The 25,356-nt window shown below is 28.5% G+C and overlaps 1 protein-coding gene across 1 annotated transcript in view; it reads left to right on the top strand.

Annotated features, from left to right (window-relative positions):
• LOC135951841 (short stature homeobox protein-like) overlaps window positions 1–22,262 on the top strand; it is a 194,935-nt gene extending 172,673 nt beyond the window's left edge. The window contains exons 2-3 of the mRNA XM_065501577.1: window positions 21,730–22,001; window positions 22,063–22,262. Of these exons, the coding sequence (XP_065357649.1) occupies window positions 21,735–22,001; window positions 22,063–22,242 (447 nt within the window). The 5' untranslated portion in view covers window positions 21,730–21,734 and the 3' untranslated portion in view covers window positions 22,243–22,262. The remainder of the gene's footprint in view (window positions 1–21,729; window positions 22,002–22,062) is intronic.
• The last annotated feature ends 3,094 nt before the right edge of the window (window positions 22,263–25,356 follow it).

Genomic DNA, 25,356 nt, shown 5'->3' with positions numbered 1-25,356 from the left:
AAATACATAGATGAAATTTCTTGATCATAAACATCATGTAATTTCACCGAAATGGTTTTTCTCGTTTTTTAAAATTCAGTCCAGTTTAATGTTTATTCAAATTTGTTTAAACCCAATTTCATCCCTATCTGACAATCTCTGTATACTCAATTCATAATGGGCATCAAAATAACTCCAATTTTATAAGCTTTCCATCGATGTATAATTTCGTATACTTTGTTTTTGTTACATTACGAATATTTAAATTTAAGCTAAAATATTTACTATACATCGCGCTATAATGATTATTTTAATGTTATTCCTTTGGAATGTTGTTGTTAATTTTAAGTAACATGTGAAAAACTGCTTATTACATATATTTTTACATTGTTTAGTATATTGTTTCCTAAATGAGAAATATTAATTAACAGTTAAAACTTAAAAATATAAATTCATAGAAAATATTTTAATATTAACATAATTTTTTCATATATATTTATTTACAAATTCGTTTACATGAGTTTATTCTATTAGCAATATAAGAAGGTCGATTTTTTTCGATTACTGATAGCATGGATTGACTGACAAAATGTACAAATCGTTCTGTATTTTGTGAATTGACATAGAAAATCTGAAATTAGTAATATATTATTAAAATATCACGATTTTATACATAATAGCTTAACCTAAGATAAAATAATTTTCTAGTAAAAAGTTTAATTTTATTATCGCGATTTTTATGAGAATTTATAATGTTTTACCTGGAATATCTATAATGTTGCTTGAGTCGTTGTATTTCATTAATTGTTCTGTTGAGTAAAATTGAATGCAAGGGGGCTCTGAGAAGGCTACCTCTTTCCAATCTATTAAATCCGTGTAGGAATGACAATTAAAATTGAGTGTTGGAATTGTGAATTGACGAAGTATATAATAAATAATAAGTATATAATAAATATGTTAAATGTCACAAATATGTAAATTTATAATACTTATAGTTGTACTTAAAAGAGTACATCTCAACGTTTTATTAAATTTGTTTATCAAAGTTGCTTATTATCTGTATTAAGATAGATTGCAATTTAAATAAACGCAAAAAAAAAAAATATGTAGTATGAAAACTATTTTTGTTATAAAAATGATTTGTTATTACATTTATTATCTCCCAACCTACACAATCATGTCTGATATGCCCTTTGAATTTTTCTTTAATAAAATTAAAATAAATAAAATTGGTATTGTTGACAACAGTGTTCTAAAATGTGTTATGTTGCAATGTATTATTTCCAATCAAAATGTAAAATTTTATTCTTTTGGTTGTTATGCCCTTTTGATTTTAAGGTGACCATATATAAGATTTTTTGTAAAAATTAAAAAAAAAAAGAGAAAAAATTTTCTCTTAAAATTTTACTAGTTGTCAATGATTTTATACAAATTCTTCATTACTTTAAAAATAAACGACAAAAAACAACAACATTCAAAAGCAAATTATTATTATTATTATGGAATAATGTTTTAGCATAAATTTAAATATTCGTAGTGTAACAAAAGAAAAGTATACGAATTTATACATCGATGGAAAGCTTATAAAATTTGAGTTATTTTGATGCCCATTACATATACTATGAATTGAGTACAGAGATTGTCAGATAGGGATGAAATTAGGTTTAAACAAATTTGAATAAACATTGAACTGGATTGAATTTTAAAAAACGAGAAAAACCATTTCGGTGAAATTACATGATGTTTATGATCAAGAAATTTCATCTATGTATTTGAATAAATTCTATGAAAAAATTAAAAAAAAATAAAATTTTGTCGAAAATTTTTAAAATTTTTTAATTAAAAATTTTTTTTTTTAAATTTCTTTTAACCAATTGAATGCGTCTCTCAAAGACCTTTCATATGATACCAAATTTACGTATACTTCCTTTGGAAGAAATATGGAAAAAATGTAAAAAACCTCAAAAAAGGACCTTTTTATCCTTTGATCCAGCTCGCCAAATATTGACCCCAGGACGAAAAAATTTCAAAACGTAGTCTTAGAATGAATCAAATTTTCATTTTAGGCGGGAACATCGATACCTTATTTTTTCTCCATACAAACGGGGCCACCCTAATGTACATATTTAAACTTCCTAAACAATGCAACTATATACTTTGTTTACGTTTACGATATTAAATGAACATAATGCAAATTATCATTTTTTTCACTGAAAAATATATAAAAGTATTTATTTGGTGTTTATATTAAGTTTTTTTATCCAAAAAAAATAATATTACTTCCATTTGTGAGTCGGCCATAACATCAACTATAAAACCGAAGCGTGATTGCTTTTTTACTGCGTTCAAAATACTCATTTTCGGCATTTTGAAATAGTATACACCAGGGTTGGCAAAATTGATACCATCGCACTTTTTTTGATACTATTTGATGTTCAAAAGTACCGTGTTACTCCCGAGACTCATTTGATACGCACAAATCATATTGATACCGACATTGTAAATAATTTCAGAGAAAATTGCAAAAAATTTTATAAAAAGTTTTGTCAAATTTTAAGAGAACGTTTATTTCGATGACGATATTTTGGTCTGGTTTAACAAATTTTCTCCAGAAAATACTTTGAATGGAAAAACTAATAGTATTATTCCGTTTTTAATGAAAATGTTTCCAAACGAAAAAAAATTATTTGAGTCAATTAACACTCAATATAGTGCATTGGGCTGATATAACTGAAATTAAACATTATCTAATGAAAATATATGTAATTTTTGTTTAATGGTATCGCAATCAAAAAACGAATTAAATGAAGTAATTTTTTAGTAAAATTTTTTTTATGCTAAATTCCCAATTTTATTGACAAATTGGTAGGTTTCTTGCCGACACAAACTGTAGTGTGTAGGTGAGTAAAGAAAAAACAAAAATAAAACAACTTGCTTTATTGTTTTCGCAAGAAAATCAAAATAAAGCTAGTTGCCAGTTTAGTCTTGATGCACGGGCACCTGCAAATTTATCGGGTTAAAATTAATTTTTCCTGACATTTCTAGAATTGACTGGAATTTTGTCACACCTCATTCATCGGCTAATGTCGAAAGAGTATTTTCTATTCAAAACATTATAAAAACAAAATAAAGGAACAAACTTCATTGTCTAATCTTATTCAAACCAAAGATTTACTTAAATCTTCAAATACTTGCTGTTTCAATTTATTCTATGTGTGTAAGTTTTTTGAAATCGGAACACAAACGAAAAAAGAGGATCGTTTTAAAAATTTATCATACCCGCACCTCTGGTAGACTCATGCGGTCAAAATTCAAACCTTAAACTCGTCAACAATTCTTCTTTGTACATGTCAAATTTCATTCAAATCGGACTAAGGGTTTAGATTTATTTCCCTCTTTTTTTGTCTATACCTCTGTGCTAATTACTACGAGTTATGTATTTTGATAAAATATTAGGGGATATATGTATTATTTTTTGTGAATAAAATGAAAAGTTGTGGACAGAATTTAATTATTTAGAGCTTATTATTATTCAATTTTTAATGCCGTTTTAAAAGCTAAAAATTTCGAAATTTTTCTAAAAAATTATTTTTTTTGCCAAAAAAAATTTATATTTCACAATGTACGATTATTTCATTTTAACCGGAAAATTAACTAACTGTCGGTTTGTTTAACGGGGACCATTTAACCAACGGTTACCGATTTACGTTTCACCATCATTTGATTACTTAACCAAAGCATTCAGTAGAAATAGTGTAATGAAAGATTGAAATATAAAAAATTGTCTAAAAGACGGCATAAAAAATAATAATTTGTGTTTTCTTAGTGGTATAATAAAAAAACGTATAAAACTCAAAAATATTAAGGTACCTAACTGTAAAACAATGTACGATTATTTCATTTTAACCGGAAAATTAACTAACTGTCGGTTTGTTTAACGGGGACCATTTAACCAACGGTTACCGATTTACGTTTCACCATCATTTGATTACTTAACCAAAGCATTCAGTAGAAATAGTGTAATGAAAGATTGAAATATAAAAAATTGTCTAAAAGACGGCATAAAAAATAATAATTTGTGTTTTCTTAGTGGTATAATAAAAAAACGTATAAAACTCAAAAATATTAAGGTACCTAACTGTAAAATTTACAGAACAAACTGAACAACAATTACTGAAAACCAACAAGGAAAAGTGCACATTTGTTGTTTGGTTTGTAAGTGCAATATCCGAGTGGTATATGGATCACTCCGTGCTAAATTTAGTTTTCTTCGCTTTACACTTTTAAAAATTATAAATATTACAAAAATATAAATGTTTTTCCATGTTCTTTTATTATATTTCTTACAATTAAGATGCTAACCGGCGAAATTTATTCGGTTATATTTAACGGCAACTTTGTTGTTAAATAGTGTCAGTTAAGAATTAATCGTACATTGTGAAATTCATTAGCCTAACTTGCGGTTAAAGTTCACGTTAACTTTTGATCGTACATTGTGAAAATGGCCGTAAAACGACTGCGAAGATTATAAACATGTTATGCATTAAACACATTCAAGACAACAGGCTACACGAACACAAATTCTGCTGGTTACCGTTGTAGTCGTGTGGCAGCTACTGAATTATTTTAAAGACGACAGCTACAAAGTAAACAGCTGACTAATAATTCAGTGGTGCCACTTTAATAAAAAATAACAGTACAAAATTCCAAAGTAATTAAGACTGAAACAATTATTTTGAGTAAAAATATATATATGGTTATAATTAATTATGTACCTGTTATTAATTTATTTCAATATGGTTATCAGAAACTTCTCTTAATTAAGTAAAAAAAATATATTTTTTTAAGCACTAATTTGATTTACATTTTTTTTATTATATTAGCAACACTATTTCTGTTTTGTAGTTGACAAAAATAGAAATTAGCCTAATTCGGCTACATCGGCATGAGTAGTCGTGTGGCCGTGTAGCTGTGCTGTCGTTAAAATAATCGTCTCCATATAAACGCGTGCATTTTATTTTTGACAGATTGAAGTTGGTAGCCTGCTGTCTTGAATGTGTTTAATGCATTAAGCTTTACTTGAAGGTAATTTCGATGCGGAATTTCGTTTTTAAACATAAACATGTTAAGCTTTACTTGAAGGTAATTTCGTTGCGGAATTTCGTTTTTTTCAGTTTTTTCAATAAACTAAACTACTTTTGAGTTACGCGAACATATGGTGTGCAACCTCCTCCATTTTCGAAATAACGGTATATCTCAAAAATACGAGCTTGGTTGTTATGCCCTTTTGATTTTAAGGTGACCATATATAAGATTTTTTGTAAAAATTAAAAAAAAAAGAGAAAAAATTTTCTCTTAAAATTTTACTAGTTGTCAATGATTTTATACAAATTCTTCATTACTTTAAAAATAAACGACAAAAAACAACAACATTCAAAAGCAAATTATTATTATTATTATGGAATAATGTTTTAGCATAAATTTAAATATTCGTAGTGTAACAAAAGAAAAGTATACGAATTTATACATCGATGGAAAGCTTATAAAATTTGAGTTATTTTGATGCCCATTACATATACTATGAATTGAGTACAGAGATTGTCAGATAGGGATGAAATTAGGTTTAAACAAATTTGAATAAACATTGAACTGGATTGAATTTTAAAAAACGAGAAAAACCATTTCGGTGAAATTACATGATGTTTATGATCAAGAAATTTCATCTATGTATTTGAATAAATTCTATGAAAAAATTAAAAAAAAATAAAATTTTGTCGAAAATTTTTAAAATTTTTTAATTAAAAATTTTTTTTTTTAAATTTCTTTTAACCAATTGAATGCGTCTCTCAAAGACCTTTCATATGATACCAAATTTACGTATACTTCCTTTGGAAGAAATATGGAAAAAATGTAAAAAACCTCAAAAAAGGACCTTTTTATCCTTTGATCCAGCTCGCCAAATATTGACCCCAGGACGAAAAAATTTCAAAACGTAGTCTTAGAATGAATCAAATTTTCATTTTAGGCGGGAACATCGATACCTTATTTTTTCTCCATACAAACGGGGCCACCCTAATGTACATATTTAAACTTCCTAAACAATGCAACTATATACTTTGTTTACGTTTACGATATTAAATGAACATAATGCAAATTATCATTTTTTTCACTGAAAAATATATAAAAGTATTTATTTGGTGTTTATATTAAGTTTTTTTATCCAAAAAAAATAATATTACTTCCATTTGTGAGTCGGCCATAACATCAACTATAAAACCGAAGCGTGATTGCTTTTTTACTGCGTTCAAAATACTCATTTTCGGCATTTTGAAATAGTATACACCAGGGTTGGCAAAATTGATACCATCGCACTTTTTTTGATACTATTTGATGTTCAAAAGTACCGTGTTACTCCCGAGACTCATTTGATACGCACAAATCATATTGATACCGACATTGTAAATAATTTCAGAGAAAATTGCAAAAAATTTTATAAAAAGTTTTGTCAAATTTTAAGAGAACGTTTATTTCGATGACGATATTTTGGTCTGGTTTAACAAATTTTCTCCAGAAAATACTTTGAATGGAAAAACTAATAGTATTATTCCGTTTTTAATGAAAATGTTTCCAAACGAAAAAAAATTATTTGAGTCAATTAACACTCAATATAGTGCATTGGGCTGATATAACTGAAATTAAACATTATCTAATGAAAATATATGTAATTTTTGTTTAATGGTATCGCAATCAAAAAACGAATTAAATGAAGTAATTTTTTAGTAAAATTTTTTTTATGCTAAATTCCCAATTTTATTGACAAATTGGTAGGTTTCTTGCCGACACAAACTGTAGTGTGTAGGTGAGTAAAGAAAAAACAAAAATAAAACAACTTGCTTTATTGTTTTCGCAAGAAAATCAAAATAAAGCTAGTTGCCAGTTTAGTCTTGATGCACGGGCACCTGCAAATTTATCGGGTTAAAATTAATTTTTCCTGACATTTCTAGAATTGACTGGAATTTTGTCACACCTCATTCATCGGCTAATGTCGAAAGAGTATTTTCTATTCAAAACATTATAAAAACAAAATAAAGGAACAAACTTCATTGTCTAATCTTATTCAAACCAAAGATTTACTTAAATCTTCAAATACTTGCTGTTTCAATTTATTCTATGTGTGTAAGTTTTTTGAAATCGGAACACAAACGAAAAAAGAGGATCGTTTTAAAAATTTATCATACCCGCACCTCTGGTAGACTCATGCGGTCAAAATTCAAACCTTAAACTCGTCAACAATTCTTCTTTGTACATGTCAAATTTCATTCAAATCGGACTAAGGGTTTAGATTTATTTCCCTCTTTTTTTGTCTATACCTCTGTGCTAATTACTACGAGTTATGTATTTTGATAAAATATTAGGGGATATATGTATTATTTTTTGTGAATAAAATGAAAAGTTGTGGACAGAATTTAATTATTTAGAGCTTATTATTATTCAATTTTTAATGCCGTTTTAAAAGCTAAAAATTTCGAAATTTTTCTAAAAAATTATTTTTTTTGCCAAAAAAAATTTATATTTCACAATGTACGATTATTTCATTTTAACCGGAAAATTAACTAACTGTCGGTTTGTTTAACGGGGACCATTTAACCAACGGTTACCGATTTACGTTTCACCATCATTTGATTACTTAACCAAAGCATTCAGTAGAAATAGTGTAATGAAAGATTGAAATATAAAAAATTGTCTAAAAGACGGCATAAAAAATAATAATTTGTGTTTTCTTAGTGGTATAATAAAAAAACGTATAAAACTCAAAAATATTAAGGTACCTAACTGTAAAACAATGTACGATTATTTCATTTTAACCGGAAAATTAACTAACTGTCGGTTTGTTTAACGGGGACCATTTAACCAACGGTTACCGATTTACGTTTCACCATCATTTGATTACTTAACCAAAGCATTCAGTAGAAATAGTGTAATGAAAGATTGAAATATAAAAAATTGTCTAAAAGACGGCATAAAAAATAATAATTTGTGTTTTCTTAGTGGTATAATAAAAAAACGTATAAAACTCAAAAATATTAAGGTACCTAACTGTAAAATTTACAGAACAAACTGAACAACAATTACTGAAAACCAACAAGGAAAAGTGCACATTTGTTGTTTGGTTTGTAAGTGCAATATCCGAGTGGTATATGGATCACTCCGTGCTAAATTTAGTTTTCTTCGCTTTACACTTTTAAAAATTATAAATATTACAAAAATATAAATGTTTTTCCATGTTCTTTTATTATATTTCTTACAATTAAGATGCTAACCGGCGAAATTTATTCGGTTATATTTAACGGCAACTTTGTTGTTAAATAGTGTCAGTTAAGAATTAATCGTACATTGTGAAATTCATTAGCCTAACTTGCGGTTAAAGTTCACGTTAACTTTTGATCGTACATTGTGAAAATGGCCGTAAAACGACTGCGAAGATTATAAACATGTTATGCATTAAACACATTCAAGACAACAGGCTACACGAACACAAATTCTGCTGGTTACCGTTGTAGTCGTGTGGCAGCTACTGAATTATTTTAAAGACGACAGCTACAAAGTAAACAGCTGACTAATAATTCAGTGGTGCCACTTTAATAAAAAATAACAGTACAAAATTCCAAAGTAATTAAGACTGAAACAATTATTTTGAGTAAAAATATATATATGGTTATAATTAATTATGTACCTGTTATTAATTTATTTCAATATGGTTATCAGAAACTTCTCTTAATTAAGTAAAAAAAATATATTTTTTTAAGCACTAATTTGATTTACATTTTTTTTATTATATTAGCAACACTATTTCTGTTTTGTAGTTGACAAAAATAGAAATTAGCCTAATTCGGCTACATCGGCATGAGTAGTCGTGTGGCCGTGTAGCTGTGCTGTCGTTAAAATAATCGTCTCCATATAAACGCGTGCATTTTATTTTTGACAGATTGAAGTTGGTAGCCTGCTGTCTTGAATGTGTTTAATGCATTAAGCTTTACTTGAAGGTAATTTCGATGCGGAATTTCGTTTTTAAACATAAACATGTTAAGCTTTACTTGAAGGTAATTTCGTTGCGGAATTTCGTTTTTTTCAGTTTTTTCAATAAACTAAACTACTTTTGAGTTACGCGAACATATGGTGTGCAACCTCCTCCATTTTCGAAATAACGGTATATCTCAAAAATACGAGCTAACCTAAAGAAACGGTTAGCACCACTGAATTCAGCGTACCCGAATTAGTTTAAGCCACTGGGTGCCCCTCTTGACAGAAAAAAAGTGTTAATTTCGTGCATAGTGTTATTATCCAAAAATACATAAAAATTTTATATTTGTATTTAACATTTACAACTACTTATGATCTCAATTTGTTTTATGTTATTTATATAATTTTTGTTTTTATAAACTATGTCTATATGAAATATAATAATAATATTTCATAAACAAAAATGTTATAATTATAATTAAACAGAACTGAATTAAATTTTAAGTTATTATTATTTCTAAGCTTTAAATGAATTATTATACGTTTTTCTTGTTTTTTTTTTTTTTGTTGTTAATAAATATTAAAAAAAATTGTTTTAGTACCCTGGGGTTCAAAAAAGTACTCTCAGTAAATATTTTGATACCGAAAGAAAAAATCATTTACCATCCCTGGTATACACAGTAAGCATTTTGTATGCCGGCATTATGAAACAGTATACTTTGTTCAAATACAAAGCAACTAACATTTTGGAAGTCAGCCAGACTGATATGTGTAAAAGAACAAAATGATTGTATAACTGATTAGGAAGAAATTTCTTCAAAACCACGATTTCCAATTACATATTTCGTCAAACCCCCTTGGCTTTCGTACAAATTCTTTTAATATATATGGTGAGAGCGGTAAAAGAACTCCAGACATTTCTAATTTTTGATTATTTGTTAAATTTCCTACTTTTTTTTGTAAAATGAATTTTAATATTTTTTTGGTTACACCAAGGGGTTCGACGGGAAATTGTGTAATCATTTTTATAGTTAAATTTTCTAACATTGATTTGAAATTAAGAAAATGTGGCTGATGAAAGTTTAGATCAAATCTTTGTGTGTACTGAGTGTCTGTTTTGGGGGATGCCTTTTTAGTACTATAGGTATTAACGTTATTTATTCTTATGCCAATTTGATGACGTTTTGCACATCCATTAAACGACATGTGACCCTTAACACCACATACGGAAGAACGAGCTGGCGCATCACATAAAAATGCTCTGATAGAGCATTTAACCACTTTTGACCCAACATTAAGTCCACATTCCTTTCATTTAAAAAGTCATGAAAGTCATGTTGCAAGATAACAAAAGTCAAATAACTGGACCGTAAGAAAAATTTAACTGGATTTTTAAAAAATAACTGGACAATTTAAAAATGCACTTATACTCAAAAAAAGTTAAATTTAAGTTAAGTTTTTTTTTACATATTGTCAGCTAAAATCCAAAACATCGTATCATCAAAAAAATCGAAATTGATTTTAATATTGATTACGATTCACTACGTCATACATATGTATACAAATTTTAAACTTTTACTTTCAAAAATAACCAAAATTCAAACAACGCACAGTGGGAGAAAACCCTAATTTAGTGGAACTAAATTCGTATCTTCTAAACGCTTGGCCAAATTAATTTCATTTATATGGAAATATTGCAGGCAAGGAGGTAAGCTAATAAAGTAATGCAAAATGGGTACTGCTACTTCAGTAGAATGAGCGGGAGAGGCTGCTAAACTACACTACCTCGGAAGAAATTCTATACTATTTTCAATTGTAACAAATTATTTTAATATATCTTTCAAAAAATTTAAATTTTATAAGTAATTTTATTTATAGCAAGTAACTATTTAAATCTATAGATTTTGGACATTTACCCTATTGCCGGCATAAACTTTTAAACTTTTAAACTTTTTTTAGTTTTATTAATAAGTTTATTTTTAAAAACGAATAACAATTATTAGTTATGAAATGATTTCATTTCATTATTATAAATAATTTAGTTATAATTAAACAATGAAATAAAGAGTAATTAAGCTAACTAACACTTGTTACAATTTTGTGAATTTTTATTACGAGATTTTTAAAATTTATTTAAATTAGTCGACTTCAGAGTCTGATGAATCACTAGGAAGTAATGGATCCAACAAAAGTTGCCTAACATCTTTCGATAACGGTTCCACTTTTTTATAGCTTGCAGGTGAAACTAGAGATGCTAATCGGGACTGATTTTTGAAAATCCCGGGGTTCGGGATTTGGTAAAGAATCCCGACCCGGAGTTTCGGGATTTTAGATTTACCGAAAATCCCGAATTATAAGAAATAAACGTACATAATTATGTCTTTACAATTGAAAGAAAATTTTTTATTTAGCAATTAATTTTTAATTTTTATAACAAATAACAATAAAGTATGTATATTAAGGTGGGTCGATTTTTTTGACGAAAAAACACAAAGAAACGATAGGTCTAAAATCAAATCCTATTTTGCGCATTTCGTCTTTTATCCAATGATATTTCAGTATTTTTTTATTGGATAAAAGGCGAAATACGCAAATGTTATATTTTTAATCTAAATAAAGCACTACCATATTTAAAAGGACTCATAATTTTAAGGCAAATTTGGTATATGGGCATTTGTTTTTAGCAACTTGTAAGTAGTTAGAATTACATAAATTTAATTTTTATATAATGTAATGACCAATAACACTTCTTATATACAATCTTAAAAAAATAAGGAACAAATTTAGTACGAGATTTTACATCGTCCCAACGATAATAATTTCTTAAAAAAATTATATAAATTCACCTCGCACTATTTCGCAGCTAAATTTTTTACCATATGTAGTCTGTAATATGGCCTTGATATTGGCAAAAAAATTACAACTGCATCTCACAGCATTAGAAACTGGCAACCTTCCGAAAATTCAAAAAGTAAAAAAAATAAAATGCTATAAGAATATGGCCATTGGTTATCACAAATAGCGGAAAATATATTTTTATTTTTCTGATTTACCAAGCCTCATATTCCATCTACATAAAAAAAGGAAAAAATACAACTTAAATAAAACCTTATACTATCCAGGTTAATAACAACTTTGAAACCAATTCTTCATAAAAAAAATTTCTAAAATATTTTTTACATTTAAATAGTTGTCAATACCAAACCACTGAAGTTATTAATAAATGTTAAATATTTTTAAGTACAGCAACAACTATAGATTGAAACTACATAACAATAAATCAAATATTCGAAAGTTTTTTTTTTTATTTTGCATAGGTGAAGAAATTACAAAAAGTACCAATCGAATAAAGAAAAAGTACCAAAAAGTCTCCCCCTAGAATTCTCACTCACTTAGGACCATATATGCTTAATTTCATGTTTCTAAGTTCATTGTTATAGAAAATTCAAAAAAGTACCATTAGAATAAAGAAAAAGTCTCCCCCTAGAATTCTCACTCACCTAGGACCATATATGCTTAATTTTATGTTTCTAAGTCCATAGTTATAGAAAATTCTAAAAAAGTACCATTAGAATATAAAAAAGTACCAAAAAACCCACACTTGTGGTTTCCCACTCACTCGGTTTATATATAAGCTTTATTTCATGTTTCTAGCTTCATTGGTGAAGAAATTACAAAAAGTACTATTCCAATAAAGAAAAAGTACCAAAAAGTCTCCCCCTAGAATTCTCACTCACTTAGGACCATATATGTTTAATTTCATGTTTCTAAGTCCATTGTTATAGAAATTTCAAAAAAGTACCATTAGAAGAACAAAAAAGTACCTATAGTTCAGTTCACACATTTTGGTACGTAAATATTATCCCCTATTAATAACCTAACTTCACTAAGATGCATATCAGCTAACTTTAATGTCTATAAGTGTAATAATTAAAATATTAAAAAAGTACCATTAGGAAAAAAGTACCAATTTCCTCCTTGAACACCCCTAAAGCCTAGTACTCTGTTCATATTTGCGAAAAATCATGGTTTTTTCATGCGAACAATTTTATATGCTGTTTGACAGCTAGCTGTTGCTTATAATTTCCTGCGAATGAAGTGCTGCGTATTAGGGTTATATAGCTGAAACAAAAACTCGACCTTTCGACTTTTTCCGTTTTTTAAAAAGTCGACTTTTCTAACTTTCGACTTTTTTCGTTTTTTAAAAAGTCGACTTTTCGACTTTTGGTAATTCATAAAAGTCTACTTTTCGAACTTTCGACTTTTTAGTTAAATCGACTTTTTTCGACTATTTTCGACTTTTTTAGACTATTTTCGACTTTCCGACTATTTTCAACATTTTACCATTTCTTGTAAAATATACATAGTTTCTAAATTTATTGATGCGCCTTTTGTAATGTTTAGCAATAAAAATGAAATTTATCAAGGCGTTAATAGTTAGAAAAATGTTGCGTAGAAAAAAGATTTAATTTATAAACATTTATTTATTATCTATATTAGCATATACTACAAAAAATGCAAGTGTACCAAATTGCAATAGTTTTAGTTCGAACAATCGAACAATCGACTTATAGAACCCTACTGCGTATGTAATTTCGTGTGGAAAAATAAGGTTGCCAGATGTATTTCACATGTTTTCCACAATAAAAACAGAGTACAACTTTTGCGAAATTATTTCGCATATATTTCATTCCAAATATTTTATATGTAGTTTGACAGCATTTCGCACGAAATTTTGAACAGAGTACCTGGCTTAAAGCTTGAAATTTAAAAATACTCCATTTTGCCAAAATTGTTTATACTACAGACTTGTCTCAAACGATTGAAATCTGTGTTAATGTGCCCAAGAAAAAATATGTTTTAAAAAAAGTACCAAAATGTTTACCCGGATTTGGCCCAATATACACCTATTCACTCGAGTTCCAAATAACATCCTGTTAGTTAATTTTTGTATGAATCCAGGAGCCAATGTTAAAACAATTATCAAAATTGGCTTAATAATTTCAAATAAAATGTATCCGATTTTATCCCCTTTTTAGTACCTTTTTTATCCCCATTGCGGTGGTAAAATTTTATTCAAATAAAAATCTACATCGTGGTGGGAGTTCATAATAAAATATTCGTATGTCTATGTCAAATTATAGAAAAACATATTTTATGAAAAAGTACCAAAAATAAACACAATTTTTATACCTTCGAGGGTTCGAATTTCCAAAAGGTCCAAACTTATATTTTTTATTTTTTGATAAGTAAAGAATGAGATTTAAAATTTGTTTATATTGTTACGTTTTAACCTTTTCAAAACGCTGGTTTATTTCCTTTAAATAAACCGGATACTTTTGATTGCAAATAAAAGCCGTTTAGTAGTTTAAAAATTGTAACAACTCTTTATTTATTCAAAATGTACAACAACCACAGAATTAAATAGCCACTCAATGTTTTTTATACACGTTTATAAATTCTCAGAAATACAGACACAATTTATAATGTACACGAATTTACTTGAAAAACACAACACACTTTAAGGCACTTAGTTGATGTTTATTCGAAAAGCGTCTCTGATAAACTCGCAATCTCTGCCACTATTTATAACACTGCCATCTGCACTCTAGACTGCTCTTTAACTGTCAAAGTTCGAATATTCTTGATCATACGCCATCTGTGGTGTACTTTCTACAATGTTCTTTAACTGAATATTCGAATTCAAACAGCGTTGCCAACTTACGATCAATGATCAACTGAAAGCTTTTATTTAATAATGCCCACAGATAATGTTACAGTTTTCTATTACAGCAATGTTATTTGAAAGCATTATGCTACTTTTAAATCAGCCCTTAAAATCGTTATATTTGAATTCAAGTACAATTTCGTAACAATATGTTTATTGGTTTAAAATATACATTGGGTGCCAAAAAAGTACAAAAATACAGTTTTTACCCGTTTTCTCCCCTAAACGGTTCGAATTTCGAAAAAGTACGAAACACCTGTCAGCTTTTTTTTTTAAATGGAGTAACATGCAATTTTAAGTTTTTTTGTATCTGTATTAGTTTTTAAGATATAAGGTTACCTAATTTACCCCCTAAAGGTTCGAATTTCCAAAAATACCTTCTTATCGGATCGTTTTGGGAAGGAGGAATACAGTTTTTACACGTTTTCTCCCCTAAACGGTTCGAATTTCGAAAAAGTACGAAACACCTGTCAGCTTTTTTTTTAATGGAGTAACATGCAATTTTAAGTTTTTTTGTATCTGTATTAGTTTTTAAGATATAAGGTTACCGAATTTACCCGTTTTTACCCCCTAAACGTTCGAATTTCCAAAAATACCTTCTTATCGGATCGTTTTGGGAAGGGAGGAACCCACAGTTAAAATTTCATGATTCTAGCTTCAGTCGTTTGGGCTGTGCGATGATGAATCAGTCAGTCAGTAACGTTACTCTTTTATATATATAGATAAATATATAGAATAAATTTATAATTTGAATATTTTAATAGCACATTAAGTATGCTTTAATTTCCAATTGTATTCAATAATTTATCGATTTCCATTCCAAAGCTACAGCATAAATTATGAACAAAGGTCTTTTTTTCCAAAAAACAATAATGCGCTTAAAGGGTTAAAAAAAAATATATTATTTTTAAAAAATTTCAAATTCCAAAAATGTTCAAGAAAAGTATAAAATCAAAAAGTCTAAGACAAAATAAAATGGCTAGATCTTCCGGCTAGATTAAATCTAGCCATTTTTTTTATGGCTAAATGAAAATAAAATCGCTAGATCTAGCCGGAAAATGGCAAAATTAGCAACCTTGGCCAGAGGTAATGTCGGGTTAAGGAGAAGAAAATTTTACATGCTGTTTTGTTGTTGGGCAAGAGACTTGCCCAGATTAATATCATAATTAGGATATCTTTGGTTTTATCTTGTCTATGGTAGACCTAAAGTCCACTCTTAAGTAAAGACGACTTTATTTCTCTTAAAATATACTTTATTTCTGCCTATGATTATGGGCCATTATATCAAACATTTGGTCTGATTTGAAACCTAAACTGCTGATAAACTGTTTATACCTCATTCGATACAAATTTTTAAGAATTACAATCAGGGTTATTCCTGTTCTCACTTTCACCATTCACCTTATTTTTGAAAGCACAATTACAACAATAGTATCTAATTTTCTCAGAATTTCTTATTAGAAATGTTTACACGTAATTTGTTTCACCTTAATTATATAATTTTCGAAATTTTATTTTATATTATATTGTTGTAATTATGCTTTCAAAAATAGGGTGAATAGCGAAAGTGAGAACAGGAATAGCCATGAATGATTCTAAATCAGAGCCCGGCGACACATGCGATTGGTCAGTTGTTGCAAGAGCGAAAAATTAGAAAAGAGAAAAATTTGAAATGAACGAGACTGAATAAGTTTTTAATACGTGTGAGTACGTTGTTGTAAATATAGTAATGGCCGAAAAGCACGCGTGCATAGGAAATGCCTAGCTCTGGTCTAAAGAAACCATAAGTGGTAGGTTCGTTCAGGAAAAACGTGCGTGACACAAAAAATATAAAAAAGTTGGAAATACTTTATTTTCTGAAATATAATTGGGGTATTCACACGGTCTACTATTTGGTCGTATTGTCATAATGTCCTAATATATTATGATAGTTTAATAAAATTTTTGTTGTGTTTTAAACAAAAAAGTTCTAAACTAATAAGACTATTTGAACTATGATTATTATTTTGTCATAAAATAATACTTTTTTTTATTTAAAACACAACAACAACTATTATAATATATTAGGACATTATGACAATATGACTAATAGCAGACCGTGTGAATACCCCAAATATTTTCTCAAAACTGAATATCACAATATCAAAAAATGTTTACAGTAAACATTTTTTAACATTCATGAAAAATAAATGGCACGATACTCGCTCTAGGATGCTTGTACCTTTAGTTAAAGCTGAATTGTTGGTCCATTTCAATTTTAGCTTAAGACGTGCTGAGTTTGTTGAATTTATTACTTGAAATAAAGCTTAACCCGTTGCGCTTCGGCCATTTTCAGCCAAACTATGTATAATGATGGCTATTCGGACAAAGTTTGAAGAATCTCGCAAATATTTCACTTTGTGTGGTAGGTGACTCACCCCCTGGTTCCGATCCTTCCTATTTTTGGTTAAACTGCATGCCATGATATGAAATTCATATAAAGTTTGAAGAATTTCACAATTATAGTACTCCAGATATTTGAAAATAACTATTTACTTTCAAAAAGTCCAATCCCGCTCATTGTCAGGCAAACTCCGTATAGTGATAAGAAATTGATTCATAAAAAGATTAAATGCTTTAGTTCTTTAGATATTCTGCTAATAGCGTATCCAAATCTTTCCCGATTTGTTTTAATTAAAATCAAATTTATTAAAAACAAGTAAGAGTGCTATATTCGGCTATGCCGAATCTTATATACCCTTCACCTTTGTTGTGGGTGCATTATTATTTTTTATAATTAGTATATATGTATGTACATTGCCCACTTTCAGCGTACTGCATCCTAAATTTATCAAGAACACAAAAAACAACAACAACGCCAAACGAAACAGAACACCAAAAGAAAAAACAAAAACAAAATACTCAAGGCAATGAAACCAACACACATCCAAACATACGTTTAATTGTATAAAAAACAACAACAACGCCAAAAGAAACAAAACACAAAAGAAAAACAAAATACGCAAAGCATGCACATCCAAACATACGTTTTGTTGCTTTTTTGTCAAAAAAACAAACATTTACGGCCATTCTCACAATGTACGATTAAAAGTTAACGTGAACTTTAACCGCAAGTTAGGCTAATTTGAATTTCACAATGTACGATTAATTCTTAATTGACACTATTTAACAACAAAGTTGCTGTTAAATATAACCGAACAAATTTCGCTGGTTAGCATCTTAATTGTAAGAAATATAATAAAAGAACGTGGAAAAACATTTATATTTTTGTAATATTTATAATTTTTAAAAGTGTAAAGCGAAGAAAAGTAAATTTTGCACGGGGTGATCCATATACCACCCGGATATTGCACTTACAAACCAAACAACAAATGTGCACTTTTGCTTGTTGGTTTTCAGTAATTGTTGTTCAGTTTGTTCTGTAAATTTTACAGTTAGGTACCTTAATATTTTTGAGTTTTATACGTTTTTTTATTATACCACTAAGAAAACACAAACTATTATTTTTTATGCCGTCTTTTAGACAATTTTTTATATTTCAATCTTTCATTACACTATTTTTCGTAAACAAATGTATGCATTATTGCCATACTTTCTACTGAATGCTTTGGTTAAGTAATCAAATGATGGTGAAACGTAAATCGGTAACCGTTGGTTAAATGGTCCCCGTTAAACAAACCGACAGTTAGTTAATTTCCCGGTTAAAATTAAATAATCGTACATTGTGAAAATGGCCGTTAGTTGTATAAAGAACAACAACAACGCCAAAAGAAACAAAATACGCAAAGCATGCACATCCAAACATACGTTTTGTTGCTTTTTTGTCAAAGCATGCAATACATTGTGTTTTTTGATGAAATTTTCAGAGGTTATGTCGGATTTTTGCTCATATCTCCGTTATTTATGGACGGATTTTGCTGATTTTAAATAGCAAAATTCTCGAAAGTATGTCTGACAGAATTGTTGAAGATTTGGATCCCGGAGATATCTGGGCCCTTCAGAAAATTGATTTCAACAGACAGACAGACGGACATGGCTTAATCGACTCAGCTATCTATAAGGATCCAGAATATATATACTTTATAGGATCGAAAAATTATATTGTGGAAATTACAAACGGAATGACAAACTTATATATACCCTTCTCACGAAGGTGAAGGGTATAATAATTATTTAAGAACCACTACTGTCTCAAAAGTAAAAAATTAAAAAAGTTGTTTTTTCGTCAAGTACTTACAGTAATTTTTAGTTATACTTTTCTGAAAGGAAACATTTTGGGAAATTTATAGATTTTTGGGTAATAACTTGAACTTTTTATTTTATATATGGGCAATTCCATATCATGGTACGTGACATTTGTACGCCTATAGAGTGGAATAGATTTTGCAAAAATAAGAGTATCTGAAAAATAATTTGGTCTTTATGTTCCATTCAAATAATAAAAAGTTCTCTCGAAATATTGTTGTCCAAAATATTGAGCGAAATAAGGGTATATCGTAGGTGACATAAACCGGAACTCATTTTGAGGTACATGTAGAAATATGCTAAAATTTTCGAATCTTGATAGGCGTAATGTTTTCTTTTAATTTCTTACACTAAACGAAATATTTTTCCTTTACAATCCGTCTAAGCTAATTGGGAGCCTAGTTTATGCCGCAATTTTAGCCTAAAACATACCTAAAACATTAAAAAATTAAATATAATCAGTTTAAACTATTATTTTTGTCTTTAAAATTTTGTAATATGATCTAAATACTTTCACATAGTAATATTTTATTATTTTCTTCTATTCAAATCGTCTTGAAAAAAAGTTTCAAGGGTTTTTGTGTTTTCAGTCGTGGTAGCGATTCTCGTGGAATTGCCCATACATATGTAATTTGAAAGTAAATTTTTAATTTTGGGAAATATCATAAAAGATAAATAATTTCAAAATTTTTAATTATGCAATAGTTCAGAGCATTCCGAATAGATTTGTAGCCCTGACCTTGGTACCTACTAGGGTATTCAATCGATTAACCGTTAATCGGTTAACCGATTAATTTTGGTCGGTTAACTGTTCGAATAATTTAAAATTGACGATTTTCAAATAACAAATAAACCGATTAATTTTTGTCGATTAACCGAAATTTAATTTTTTTGGCACTTTATATAGAAATATAGTTTTAAACATCTTAACTAGTGAACATTACCTTCTAGAAATAGTTTTTTGAAGTACAGTACGAAAACCGAAACTAAGGAAATTGGAAATGACCTTTTTTCTAGAATGTTCTATGATGAACTTTATCCTAATGAGTCGGAGGACGACATGATAATAGACGAAACTGAAGACATTACTGAAACGAGTCTATTATCAGAACTTAACGAAACTATTAAAGTATTCAAAACCTAACAAATCCAAAAAAGGACTCCAATGGTATGATGGAGGATTTCATATGCTTAGAAAAAATCAAAAAAAGAACTGAAAAATTGGATATTCTTTATCATGCCTTATTTTCGATTTCTCCAACATCTACAATTAGTGAGAGAGTTCTATTAAAACAAAAATTTAAGTTTCAAAGGAAAGCATTTAAATTACAGTGAGTGTCACTCAAAATCGTACAACATATTTTTTTTTTAAAATATTATGAAATTATACAGGCAATAATAGGTGATTATATAAAAAATTAAGTCATTTTATTAATTGGAACAAAAAATATGTATTTCAACAAAAAAAGTTAACAAATCCTGAATTCGTTAAAAAAATATTGATGAAAATTAAAAGACATCACAAAATTCATATTTCACTTAAATTCGTACAATTATATTAAATTATAATTAAAACTTTAAAAATTAAAAAAAAACTTAATATTAAATAATCCTAATACTTTGTAGGGTATCATTTGCTATTTCTTAGTGCCTTTACGATTTTAAATGAAGCGTTGATATTCTGGGCACTGACAGTCTTACCCAATTTTTTTATTTGTGGATAAGGGCAATTAAAATTATACCCAATTTTCTGATAGGTAATAGCACACACAATATAAAAATAGCATTTTAAAATACTTCCAAAACATCAACTTTCTAAAACTAATGAATAAAATTTGACTACGATGGTGTACGATTTTAAGTGACATTCACTGTATATTATTTTTTAAACGATTATTTAAGAAGATCTCCCTAAAATCCAAAAAAAAACATTTGTATATTTTATTTATTGCTTTGTTATGTTTGTTTTTCATATTTTTGTTCCTTTTATTAACAAAATTTTCTTTTCAATATAAAATTAAAATTATTCGGTTAATCGAATAATTTAAAATTAACCGATTATTAACCGATTAAATCTAAACCCCGATTAATTATTTGCTCGATTAACCGATTAAACCAGAAACCCGATTAATTGAATACCCTAGTACCTACCATCAATAGATCCAAAAATCTAAAAAATAGCAAATTTTTACTCCAAAAAATTTAAAGTTTCATAATAAAGCGCCAATACCTACCTTTATATAGAAAGTAAAAACATTTACGTTATAAGTAAATACGTAGTAGAACATTTAAACATGAATTTGCAAAAGATTGAAAAAACTAATCAAATTAAATTTGAAAATAAAATATCGCAACATTAACGGAAGATAGAAGGCATCCATTTCAATTTTTTTTTATCATTGCCACAAAAAATATGCTTAGATTTGTACTCCCTAGGGTGTGATTTAATACGGTACGGCAACTGTAATGTAAAGCGTTTTAATATACATCCATGTACACTACTTTACTGCTGCTTTTTATTTATTTATTTTTTTTCGTCTTTTTTCACTTTTATGTTGAGTTCATGTTTACTGAATTTATGGTTCTGTAGCCAAAAAAAACGTACATATGTATGCCCGTACAACAAATATACAATAACATGCATGGATACAAAGGAGGGTGTTGTTGGTGTAATAAATTAAAAATGTATTTCAATTACATTTACAAACAAAAATATTGCTTTAATTTTTTAATTTATTTATTACTCTCTCGTTTAGGAATTATGTTGAATCGACAAAGTCCGCCCATTTCCACACCATTAGAACCGTGTCGAATTGCCCCATATGTAAACCTGGCAACAATACGAAGTGTTGGTGGTAATGCAGGAGGGAACAACACTGGCTTCAAACATGCTCATCTAACTGCAGGTGAAAATGCCGAAAATAAATGTGAAGTGATTTCGTCAAGTCTGCCTTTGCTTCGACAAGTCTCTGGCAAAACTACAATGTCAGCCTTTGATCCAGCTATTCTATCTGCAGCAGCTCACAAGGTTTGAATAATATTAAATATTGCGCAGGCATTTAAAATAATAAAGAAATTTTATCTTCCAGTATGCAGCGGTTATGGGAAATATGAATACGGCATCAAACATATTTACAATTACACAATATCCTATCAATCTTGCTGCTATCGCTGCTGCCCAAAGTAAAAACTCTAGTATTGCTGATTTGCGCATGAAAGCAAAACGACATGCCGAATCTCTTGGACTAGATGCAAATGATGTAGATTAACATAAAACTACTGCACTATACATACTTACTATATTTGCTGGCTGGCTGCTTTTTAAACTTTTAAGATGTTTATATTAAAAAGTATACGATGATATTTGTTTTATTATTTTCTTTAAATAAATGACGAAGACACTAAATAAATAACACTCAGCTACAAAATGACACTTTTTGTCAGAACTTGAAAAGCACCTAATGGGGGTTGTAGGTCTAGGTAAGGACATGCTAAACCCCTTTTTCAAAGATTTTGAAACACCCTCAAAATTTTGAGATATTTTGAAAAAACTGTTTTAGGGTAGGTCGTAGTACATTAGTATCTCTAACTCACACATTTTTAGACCGATTTCAAAATTTTAAACAATTATGGATAGACAAAGAATTAAGCTTTCATAAAATGTATGCACAAAATGTATATAAAAAACAATTGCGTAAGTTTTTATAAAAAGTTTCGCTTTATTTTTTATTTTTTTTCGTAATTTTTCATATTCAACAATAGTTAATTTAATTCTTTTTTATGAAAACCTATTCTTTTTTGCAGTGTTTAAAGACAACTTTATATGGGAGAAAATTAGATATTACTTGTTAAAATCGGTTTATATTTGCAAAAGTTATTAAACTTTTTTGAAAAAAGTTCGAAAAAATTTACCTTGTAAATTCAAAATTTTACAAATATTTTTTTTTCTACAGTTTTTTGTTTTTTTTTTATTTATATGCGCTGGGGGAGAAAATACTAAAAATGGTGTTAATTAAAAGTTGAACAACTTTTACAATTTTCATCCGATTTTAATAATTTTAATTTGTTAAGAACTAAATTTCCTATATATGTTGGTATAAATTTTTAAAAACTTTCATATCAAAATAAGCAATGAAAAGCGACTAAAATCAAAAAAGTTGGTAAATTTTGTTTTTCTTTTAGATATTCTTTACAAAAACAATACTTATGACTTACAAATGTATCAAAAAATGCACGTCATTTTAAAGCGTAATCATTTTTTCAAAAAATTTAAAGTCGGACAAAAACTGACTAAGCTACATGTCGATAAGTCGACGAACATCACTGAAAACTGTTTTTTCAGAATAACTTTTGAATTTGAGGGTGTTTCTGAAATTTGTAGAGACAACTTGTAGTGTACTCAGCAAAACCTATAACGCGCTGTAGGCCGTTTTCCAAGTTTTTTTCCATCGTAGCACCGTGTAATTATACATATATTATTTAGATATTTATTACATATTACCAGGGTATTCAATCGATTAAAAGAGGGTTATCATGTATCAAATCTATTTTCTTAATGACCATAGAGTACGGAAATTCTTTAAGTTTAGCTGATCACTTCGATTTATTGAAATAACGGTATTCTTAAAGATACATCTTCAAAACATCAATAATATTTGTTTAAACTAATTTTAAAACATTGGTGGGAAAATGACTGATTTAGGGTAGGTTAAAACAAAGAACACATAAAAAAACTCGAAAAATTCGAACTGACCATAGACTGCCATACAATACCATAAAATGAGTAATTGGGCTTATATGGGAGCTATGACTAATTATGGACTGATCGGCATGAATAATTTTATTTATGTACCCAAAGAAGCTAATCCACCAAATTGTCCAGAACTCCGCTCCATTGAGAGGTATTGGGTATTGGTAAAAAAAAACATTTGTAGGACACAAAAGGCCTATTTAATAATTAAAAAGAATTTATGAGAAAGTGGACAATTGGCTGCAAAATGGTAACAAAAGACACAATAAAAGCCCTAATGAAATGAATTAAAGAAAAAATTAAAAAATTCGTTAAAACACATTGATTTAATTACACTGTACAACACATGATTTTGGGACTCAATTCTGACAATTGCACGTGAAAGTAGCCCCAAAAATAAGAACTTCTGCATCATTAGTTTTGTCAAGTTGGCTGCCGTAATAATTTAATGACCATATGAATTTTTTTTTCCTCAAGGTGGATTTTTATCACTTTTTCTATATTTTAGCACGGTTATATCTCGTATACCGTACGGAATATCTCTTTTGTGGCTGAATCAAAGATGTAGATATTGAATAGTAGAAAAAAGGTACGGAACATACCTACCCGAAAAAGGTGCACCCAGTGCCTTAAAAATCGCAAAAATGACCATTTTTAAATTTTTTTAACCAATTTTTCACCTTTTTTACTCAATAACTGGATTACAAATCCAATTATGGACCGATCACCATGAAATTAGGTCGTGTGATTTGTGTCTATATGAAAGTTATTTATCATGAATTTTGTATGTATACCATCATTTTTATAAGATTTATTCACTTTAAAGTGATTTTCGGAAGCGGGTCTTATATGGGAGCTATGAATAATTATGGACCGATCATAATAACATTTTTTGACATGAATTTTATATATATAAAACTTATTTTGAGCGAAATTTGTGTAGATACATATATAAATTAAACATTTATGACCGATAAAGTCCAATTTCGGGAGGGCATTTGTATGGGGGCTAGGTGAAATAATGAACCGATTTCAGCCAATTTCAACAGACTTCGTCCTTGGGCCGAACAAATTATATGTACCAAATTTTTTTATGATCGGTCCATAATTAGTCATAGCTCCCATATAAGACCCGCTTACGAAAATCACTTTAAAGTGAATAAATCTCTTAAAAATGATGGTATACATATAAAATTCATGATAAATAACTTTCATATATACACAAATCACACGACCTAATTTCATGGTGATCGGTCCATAATTGGATTTGTAATCCAATTATTGAGCAAAAAATATGAAAAATTGGTTAAAAAAATTTCAAAAATGGGCATTTTTGCGATTTTAAGCACCTTTTTCGGGTAGGTATGTTCCGTACTTTTTTTCTACTATTCAATATCTACAACTTTGCTTCAGCCACAAAAGAGATATTCCATACGGTATACGAGATATAACCGTGCTAAAATATAGATAAAGTGATAAAAATCCATCTTGAGGAAAAAAAATTCGTATGGTCATTAAATTATTACGGCAGCCAACTTGACAAAACTAATGATGCAGAAGTTCTTATCCTTGGGGCTACTTTCACGTGCAATTATCAGAATTGAGTCCCAAAGCAATGAACTGAAAAATGTTG

Source organism: Calliphora vicina, chromosome 2 (assembly GCF_958450345.1).
Source record: "Calliphora vicina chromosome 2, idCalVici1.1, whole genome shotgun sequence".
Classification (NCBI taxonomy): Eukaryota; Metazoa; Arthropoda; class Insecta; order Diptera; family Calliphoridae; genus Calliphora; species Calliphora vicina.
The sequence above is the reverse complement of the archived record's forward strand: the minus strand, read 5'-3'. Positions and strand labels throughout refer to the sequence as shown.